This window comes from Anarrhichthys ocellatus, unplaced genomic scaffold (assembly GCF_004355925.1).
Source record: "Anarrhichthys ocellatus isolate YVR2014 unplaced genomic scaffold, GSC_Weel_1.0 scaffold148, whole genome shotgun sequence".
NCBI classification, from domain to species: domain Eukaryota; kingdom Metazoa; phylum Chordata; class Actinopteri; order Perciformes; family Anarhichadidae; genus Anarrhichthys; species Anarrhichthys ocellatus.
The window spans coordinates 298,419-307,987 of NW_022280178.1; the positions used below are offsets into that span (position 1 = coordinate 298,419).

At 41.6% G+C, this 9,569-nt stretch overlaps 1 protein-coding gene across 3 annotated transcripts in view; it reads left to right on the top strand.

Moving 5' to 3' along the window:
* Positions 1-7,450, top strand: part of LOC116400108 (ryanodine receptor 2-like) — a 113,178-nt gene extending 105,728 nt beyond the window's left edge. For 2 of the 3 annotated variants that reach the window (XM_031877771.1, XM_031877770.1), the window contains exons 34-43: positions 20-179; positions 1,074-1,160; positions 1,725-1,856; positions 2,356-2,450; positions 2,886-3,061; positions 4,042-4,694; positions 5,300-5,500; positions 5,962-6,067; positions 6,253-6,396; positions 7,106-7,450. In XM_031877771.1, the coding sequence (XP_031733631.1) occupies positions 20-179; positions 1,074-1,160; positions 1,725-1,856; positions 2,356-2,450; positions 2,886-3,061; positions 4,042-4,694; positions 5,300-5,500; positions 5,962-6,067; positions 6,253-6,396; positions 7,106-7,287 (1,936 nt within the window). In that variant the 3' untranslated portion in view covers positions 7,288-7,450. The remainder of the gene's footprint in view (positions 1-19; positions 180-1,073; positions 1,161-1,724; positions 1,857-2,355; positions 2,451-2,885; positions 3,062-4,041; positions 4,695-5,299; positions 5,501-5,961; positions 6,068-6,252; positions 6,397-7,105) is intronic. The other variant, XM_031877772.1, reaches the window with a different exon arrangement.
* Positions 7,451-9,569: the final 2,119 nt, after the last annotated feature.

Genomic DNA, 9,569 nt, shown 5'->3' on the forward strand with positions numbered 1-9,569 from the left:
GTGTGTGTGTGTTCTTCAGTATAAAGCGCAGTAACTGTTACATGGTGTGGGCTGGAGAGAGCAGCAGTCCTGGTCAGGGGAGGAACAACAACGGCTTGGAGATTGGCTGCCTGGTCGACACGACAAACGGATTGCTGACATTTACAGCCAACGGGAAAGAACTCAGCACCTACTACCAGGTAAATATTTGACATGGTGTCTCAGGTTTGTGAATGGTCCTTTCCTTTAACTCCTGCTGTGTCATATACTCCCATCCTCTTTCTACTTTTCCCTTTCATTTTTTGCACTCACAAAAATGAGCCTCCTTCCTTCCTGCCTTTTTTACTTCTCTTTCTTCTTATGTATTTTGTTTGCTCCTAACATAAGTCCCTCTCAGTACAACTGGCACCCGCTATGTTCTCCTGTTTTTCAATATTTGTTCGTCCAAATGAAATATTCTGCTACAGCATGCATAGGCTCAGTAAATCATACGAATCTGTATGGTTCTTTGGTTTCATGTTTCCCCCATATTTAAATTTACCAGTTGAAATGTTGCTCATACACATTATACTTCTGTTCATAGCCAATCACATCATTTCATTAAAGCTGTGTAAAAAGTGAGATTAGCGTTCTTTCATCGGCCTGCAGTGACACTGATTAACAGTCGGGCTGCAGGCCCAGACACAACACAAAGAGCCACGGACTTTGATCAACAACTCACATTAGCTTTCTCGCTAATGTCTCTTTCTTTTCTGCAAACATGAACTTGGAAAAAGTCTACTGCTAACATCAGTTTGCAGCAGGCTAGATAGCTTATTTTCTAATCAGATAGAGCACATTGAACACCTTTAAATCCGCTTCTTCAACACCACTGCGACTACAAAACCCTGTCTGTTTTTCGCATTTAAATTACAGTTAACCGAGGAAGTTTATTTACATTGTCTATTTGTGCCCCTGACCTTTCAGCGTCCAATTAGTGATTTACATCGGCCCACCTTCCTCACAATTCCATTGAAAAAAACCTGATTTTGGTTAGCGAACAGGGCATTCAGTTGGATTTAAGTAACTAGCTAAGCTCTCTCTCGTCCCCACAGGTGGAGCCCAGTACTAAGCTGTTCCCGGCAGTCTTTGCCAAGGCCACCAGCCCCAATGTCTTCCAGTTTGAACTTGGGCGTATTAAGGTGAGACGGACACACACACACATACAGCTTCGTCTTCAAAATAAAGTGTCTGAGGATTGGCAGGTTGCTTTTAACCTTGGTGACAAGTGACCTGCATTTCCTGTTGCTGCTTCATAATAAAAGCCTTCTAGTAGTTAACAGGTGGAGAAGTTTTATTGATTAATGGAGAAACAAAACACAAGAAACACAACCAAAATGATATTGAATTATTTGTGGAGACTTGGTTATTAATTTGTTATAATGCCTCTGTAGGGGGAGGAGTAACAGCTTTCTGGTTTGATGTGTGTTTTGTGACACTTTGATGCCAGAACAGCAAAATGCTCAAAATGAAAATTGAATTTTGTAATGACCACACCCTACTGTCTCTCATGTCATGTCGGTTTGGGTTGATGTTTATGTCTAATGCAACACCAGAATAATGAGCACTAATGTGAAAACCGACTCTTGGTTGCCAGAACAAAAAATGCATAATGAGTTTGAATATGTCCACAGTGTCCTCTTTGGGCTGTCCAGCTTTGCCTTATGTGATGTTGTATCACTGTGAACATGTCTGTTTCCTGTCAGAATGTGATGCCTCTGTCAGCTGGTCTGTTTAAGAGTGAGAGGAAGAACCCAATTCCTCAGTGTCCTCCAAGGCTGCATGTCCAGTTCCTCACTCCTGTATTATGGAGTCGCGTTCCCAACCACTTCCTCAAGGTACAGTAACAACTCCGACAGCACGCCTGCATTCTCTGGCTCTTTTCTGGTTTTGTTTTGGCTGATATATAACAGAAGAATCACATAGTTTGCAATGTACAGAGAAAAGGGATTTAAAGGCTGACTGTTCTGAAAAGAAATGTAAAGAACAATTAGGAGAGCTTCTATCTTACATTTACCTCACTTGTATGCAGCACAAGACCCTTCTTAGAAGAAACTGATTGCCTGCCTGATTTGGATCATTTTGAATTCACTGGGAAAGCCTCACCAATGCTTGTCTCTATAGAGACAGTGTAGAAATGATTCTGGGTTAGTCTTATGACTCTTCCATGTTATCTTCCTGCGTATGGGCAGCATGGTGAACTGTCTGCTGTGCTGTACAGTGGGTGGAAAGCAACATGAAATGTAATGTATACTGTCTGCGAAGTGCTTCCAGATATATACTGTATATATACACATATATATACACATATATCTATCTTTTTTTTTTTTTTTTCAGGTGTCAGCATCCAGAGTGAATGACAGACATGGCTGGCTGGTCCAGTGTAACAAACCTCTGCAGTTCATGTCTCTGCACATACCTGAGGAGAACAAGTGGAGTACACACAGCTACACGCACACAAATACACAGCTTAGATCTGCCCAGTGTTTCTTTGTTCTCCCCCTTCGATGCCAGGGCCGATTTTTTTTGTCCCAATCCACCCCTGACACACATCCCTGTACTTCTATCTTGGTGAGGACACTCATTGACTTGACATAATACATTGCCAAGCCCCTTGCCCTTCCCTTTAACATCACAACTAAATGCCTAACCCGTACCCTTACAAAACAAAATGATTCTAACCTGAACCTGAAAACCAAGTATTAGCCCCTAAAAAAGGCCTTTGCAGAAGTGTCCCCACTCTGTGAATATAGACTTATTTTGGTCCAGACTATGGAGCGTGTACAAGAACACACATGCACACACACACCTTTTTCCTTTTCCTGCTCTCTCATTTCTTATGCAGCATCTCTCTGTGTGTTGTCCAGGTCGGTGGATATCCTGGAGCTGTCAGAGCAGAGGGACCTATTAAAGTTTCACTATCACACCCTCAGACTGTATTCAGCAATCTGTGCTCTGGGAAACAACCGGGTGGCACACGCCCTCTGCTCTCACGTAGACGAGGCACAGCTCCTGCAGGCTATAGAGAATAAGTACATGCCAGGTAACACACAGGACATAAAGACAGAACGCCCGCATGCAAGGCGTTCGAGGCTGTCCCTGAGAAATAAGTAGAGGTCAGGTAATACTCCGAGCCATAGACCATGAACTAAACTCTCAATAGTTTACTTCATAATAAGAAGTCAATTGAGATTTCAACACCTATGGATCATAATTGCATGATGCAGGACGGAATAACTGCAGGAAGAGTGGGAAGAAGTATTTTGGTAATACTAATGAAATGTATGTGTTATTCTATACTGTTTTTATTGTGAGCAACTCCCATGAAAAGACCCAATAATGTGTTCCGTCCTCGATACTTTCTGAATTCTTTACTCTGTCCGTAACTCTCGCACACCAAGTCTTAAAAGAATGCTCACAAATATGTAGTTTCATTTAGAAAAATAAAAATAAATAGGCTTAATCATTTTCTACAACAGCTGGCAACTGTTATTTGAACACACATTACTCAAACAGAAGGTATTATGTCACGTGTTGGGACTATTTTCAGCGGCGAATTATTCACAATGGGATCTCTAGTGAGTATTTGTGGCAGAAGCACGCCATATGGGATTGAGTCAAAATACAATGGTGATGAAGCAACATGTCATCCAGTGCAACAATGTGGCTCATTGATGTGTTTCAGAACTTTTTTGATAAGAATGGAGCTCTATGACACAGAGGAAGAAGATATATTAAGTTGTGATGCACACACACATAATGCTTGTTAGGAAGATTCCAGACGTCATCTAAGTGACAAATTGAATACAGTAAACTAGTGTTAAGAAGGGTCTGACTTTGGGCTGTCTCCTTCAAGATGATGTCAGGAAATGGCCATATACACCTATATAGAGAATAAATGAATGTATTTGGTACTACCAGGTAATGGGTGTATTATGTTCACTAGTAACAATGGTAATAAATGGTAAGATTAAGGGTTCATGTTTTAGCTCAACGTTTATAGGTATCGTCTCTCATCCCCAGGTTTGCTACGTGCGGGCTACTACGACCTCCTCATCGACATCCACCTGAGCAGCTACACCACAGCTCGCCTCATGATGAACAACGAGTACATTGTTCCCATGACGGACGAAACCAAGAGCATCACCTTGTTCCCCAATGAGAAGAAGAAACATGGCCTGCCAGGCATCGGCCTCAGCACCTCCCTGAGACCCAGAATGCACTTTTCATCCCCGAGTTTTGTCTGTGGGAACGGACCGTCGTATCGTAACGCCGGCAACAACGGATCAGGAGACTGTTTCCAGTACAGCCCTGAGTTCCCCTTAGACGTACTGAAGATGAAAACCATCGAGATGCTAACGGAGGCGGTGCGGGAGGGGAGCATGCACGTGCGGGATCCAATAGGAGGCACCACTGAGTTTCTCTTCGTCCCCCTCATCAAGCTGTTCTACACCCTGCTCATCATGGGAGTCTTCAAAAGTGGAGATCTGAAGAACATCCTCAGACTGATTGAACCGTCCGTGTTCGCTGAAAGACGGGAAGGTCAGGAGGACACACACACGGAGCTGGAGGCGGTGAAGGAGGGGGAGACTGAGGGAAGAGGAGAGGACGGAGGGCGGAGCATGCCTAAAGAAGGACTGTTACAGATGAAGCTACCCGAACCTGTAAAACTCCAGGTGACACTCAGTTTGTAAATGCGCTTCCACTTGTTTACTACATCGGATTACAGACATAGTGCTTTTTACGAATCATTTTTAATGTAACAGTCATTGTTTTTTTCACTGATAATGAAGCTCTCCTTAAAGTTATAGAAAACTTGATCTAGAATCCCATGTTTTAATATCTACATTTAGTTTTATGTGTGATATACCGTGCATAGCATTTGAAGTTACAGAAAACTAACAAATATTGATAATTTTTAAACACCAATAAATCATTTTGTCAAATAAACAGCTTCTTTCTTTGTTAATTTCACTGATAATTTGACTATGTATTAATAATTAAATAAAATAAAACAATGATATCAAGTGGACTTGAAATCAGTTTTCTTTCACCTGTTATTTAGAAAGTAGATCCCCCATTTTTTGTCTCATTTGCCTCTCAAGGTTTCCAGATTTCACTAAGAATCAAAACAAACAAAATCAGTTTGAACAATTTCAAAGCAGCTCCTTTTCAAATCTGCAATGACAGCAAAGCTCGATGACTGTTCCATACAAACTTGTTGCACCTTTTTCATCATAGCATGTCGTTAAGCCAACACGTGTCTGATCCGTGTATGCAGATGTGCCACGTGCTGCAGTACCTGTGTGACTGCCAGGTGCGCCATCGTATCGAGGCGGCGGTGGCCTTCTCCGACGACTTCGTGGCCTGTCTCCAAGACAACCAGCGGTTCCGCTACAACGAGGTGATGCTGGCACTCAACATGTCTGCAGCCCTCACTGCCAAGAAGACCAAAGAGTTCAGATCTCCTCCACAGGAGCAGGTAGGAACACCTCTGAGGAAGGGAGAGCCTGGTCCGGAGGACTGAACGGTGCAGAGGGATAGCTTGTGCGGGAGTAGAGTGGGCAGGAGGATAATGATGCAACGTAGAAGAAGTGTATCACAGAAGAACACTTTTTCTGTATCACCTAAATACACATATTCAGCTGCAGCCTCTGAACACGGGACATCAGGTAGTTCTCTTTCTCTCCTATTTGACAATGGTGTGAAACTGTACTGACACTGAGGCACTGCTCCATACTTTTGCTCTTGTTTTTGCTGGACACATTGAATCCTTGAATGCATTGCAGACCCCCCTAGTCTACACTGCCCGGAACACGCTCCCAACACTCAGACACTATGAACAAATGCGTGTTGGATTTCAGTGATGTAATCTTAATGGTTGTTGTGGAAGTATTCAATGAACTGGACTCGTATCACAGTCCCTGGCGCGTGTCATTTCAGATCAACATGCTGCTGAACTTTAAGGACGAGAAGCAGGAGTGTCCCTGTCCTGAATACATCCGAGAACAGCTGCTGGACTTCCACGAGGACCTGATGAGACACTGTGGTAAACTACCAATCAGCTTCACCTACCCAGCCAACCAAACATTCAAATGATATCCAGTTACCGACAGAGATCAATAGGGATCATTAATAATAATAACAACATGTGGCAGTAATATCTATATTCTGTATAGTCATTAACTATCAACTTACAGTCTGCACAGTGCACTGATTTCTCCATTCCGACAGGTATAGAGTTGGATGAGGAGGGAGGGATAGATGGGGACAGTGACTTCACCATCCGGGGACGTCTCATGTCGTTGGTGGAGAAGGTGGCTTACCTGAAGAAGAAGATGGGCAACCTGCCAAAGGAGAAAAAAGAAAGGAAACCCAGTAAGTCCTCTGCACTAGAGCAATGGGGTACAATGTACACATGTACACATTAAAGCAAATCATTTCAAATAAAGAAGTACAATAATGAATTAGAAAGATGAAACGTTTGTTTTTGAATGCTTTAAATGCAGGAGATCTTAAAGATCTACTCTTGACGAGATCTTTGTCCAGTGGAATCAAACTGCTTTTAGGACATTCAGCCTTCATTTCATTGTCATACATTTAATACTTGACTCCTTTCTTCACCGGGATTGTAAAAAGGCCACAAAGTCCATGAATATGAGTTTATAGTTCCTTTTGATTCCTCCTTTGCATTCAGGAGTTCGGTTTGTGGTATTTTCCTCACGGAATATTTTGTTAATCTTCTTCACAGAATATTTCGTTGTTGTTTTCCCCTCTGGCGTTTCAGAAAATACCGCAACAAACAACACGTTGAGCATAAATGCATTTGTGCGGGCTTGTAGCTCGCAGTGCCTCGCGCAATTATCAACAAAGCTTAAGCCTTTGACAACAGCAAAATAATCAGCATGCTGTACACACATCAGTCACTTTGGGCTTGTTGGAGGTTATAAACAATACTGCAGCAGCACTGGAGTCTGTTTTGGAAATGTAAAGTGAAATAATCTGGAAAGAAAAGAAGAAATAGGATTTTCTGATTGTGGACCAACAATCCCCGCCATCACTCCCTAACTCTGTCTCTGTTCTGCAGGTACGTTGCAGCAGCTGATTTCTGATACGATGGTCCGCTGGGCTCAGGAGTCAGTTATTGAGGATCCAGAGCTGGTCAGAGCCATGTTTGTCCTGCTGCACCGCCAGTATGATGGCATTGGAGGACAGGTAGGGTTTGAGCTTGTGCGTGTGTTTCTCTTAATAGAGATGCCATACCATTGAAGACCCTGTTTACGCCGCTACATTAGAATATGACATACGTGGGGCCTAATGGTCATCTGTCTCCTCTAAATACTCAGCCATGACATTGTTGTGTTGGGGTACAGAAAGCAAGGGCGTAGGTTTGCATAGGGTCCATAGGGACTAGTCACGACCAAAGTTTGGGAAAGACACAATTGTCCCCACCAATATTTCCTCACCAAATTCACGGTAAACGCATTCAAACGGCACAGATCGGGAGCGAGTGAAGGACTTTGGAAAGATTAATGTGAGACAGCATCCGGTTTCTTCAGACAGACATCCGGTTTTCAGAATAAGATGCCAACAAAGTATGAATTATATTCACATTAAGTATAAAACATGCTACCTGCATCTCGTGAGTTAAAGGGAAAATACACCTAAATTGTGCGTAAAGTGTCTTTATTCTTTGCTCGCTGGGTCACCATCATCACCTCTGAGTTACAGCATCGTAGTGATGAAGAGTAGAGCTGCATCACATGCTCTGACTGTCATGAAGACACAACACACACATGTAGATGAAACGTGTGGAACATGTTGTTCCTGTTGCACAGCAGTGGAACGTTTCACACACAGTCACACACTGAGCACAGATAGTGAAGAGATAGAACTGCTGCTGTGTGAAGAGAACACTGCTGCTAACAACAACCTGATGTGTTTAAAGTGTTTACAAACCAAATGTTATTGACCTTTAGTTCATATAGCAGTACTTTTAAAATAAAAGTGCGCAATACACTACTTTTGAATTCATTATTAAACTTTGCCATAACAATGAGATTAATCGCGATTAATCGCAAACAATCCATGCTATTAATCGCGATTAAATATTGTAATCGTTGCCCAGCACTAGTAATAATTGCATAAAGGAGGAAAGCACTTTATTTGTAGCCTATTAAGTGCTGCAGAATAGATTTATTTTTAATTTTTTTTGTCGTTTTTGTCTGCACAACTGGGAAAAGTTTTTTATATATATTTTGGATATAGAATATACTGTTACTGTATATTGACATTTTAGCAGAACATTTTTTATTCATTTATTTAATTATTTATTATTATTATTATTTATTTGGTGCAGAATACTGTTTTGTATTTAAACTAAGGTTTTGTTACTGTTATTATGATTAAATCAGTTCCAAGTTACACAAATGTTAATATATTTTAATAAAGTTTGCCTGTTCAACATAATATCAACCAGGGGCGTCGTTAGGCCTATTTTAGGGGGGCTCAAATGTTCTTCAGCCCCCCCAAATAATTTGGCATTGTTGGCTTTAAAAAAAAAAAAGGAAAAAATTTTTATTTTTATTTTGGTGATGTCATTAAATTAAATTAAATTTCTCACATGGACAAGTTATTTATAACTCTAACATGCTACATATGTGCGTATGTTCTGGTTTGTATGTTTTCTCCCCCTTCAAATTACAATCCAATAGCCTGTCATCATACTTAACAATGTAAAGTTGACACTGTCAGGTCCATTCTCCATCCATTGTGTGCAGTCCCTTTAAGAGTTAGGATTTGGGAGTGATGCGGATATTCTTTATTTGAGAAAAGTTCATATTTGTGTTGTGAAATTTCACTATGACCCTGAAGTTCTGTCTCTTGTGTTATCATATACTGAACGCAAGCAAAACTACAGAGCAAAATCACACTCTTTCTGATTGAACCAATCTATGAACTGTCTGAAACAATGGATATCCTCGGCCCCAAATGGGCCCCAAAAACAATTGTGTGCAAACATGCCACTCCCCTTGGGGCTAAGCCCCCCCTTTCTTTGAATCCTAGAAAAGCCCCTGAATTATCAACTAAGACTTTTTTAGATGGTGGGGGGACGACGGCTGGCAGTGTCCCTACCAATGCTGAGACCAAACCTACGCCCTTGACAGAAAGCATACCTCAGTGTTATCTAAAACAATATATTATATTCAAACTCTGCCCAGCAACATGTCACCTCATGAGATTTCAGAACGAGACATCTCCTTGAGCTAGACTTTTTCAATAATGCTGTCAGTGGCTAAAAAAGTGGATGTTAATGATGGTGCCAAATTTCTTCAAATGATTACATTGCAGCACATTTGCTGTCTCCAGCTTTCCCCATCAATACAATCCACATTAGTCCCATCCAAACAAAAACATGGTCAAATAGGGTCCAGGTTGAAAAATAGGGAAGTTACCCTTACCATGTCACAGCAACGTTCAAGTTTTGATACCTGTTTCCTGTCCCTCTCTTCCAGTGTGTTTATTATGTGTGTGTGTGTGTGTGTGTGTGT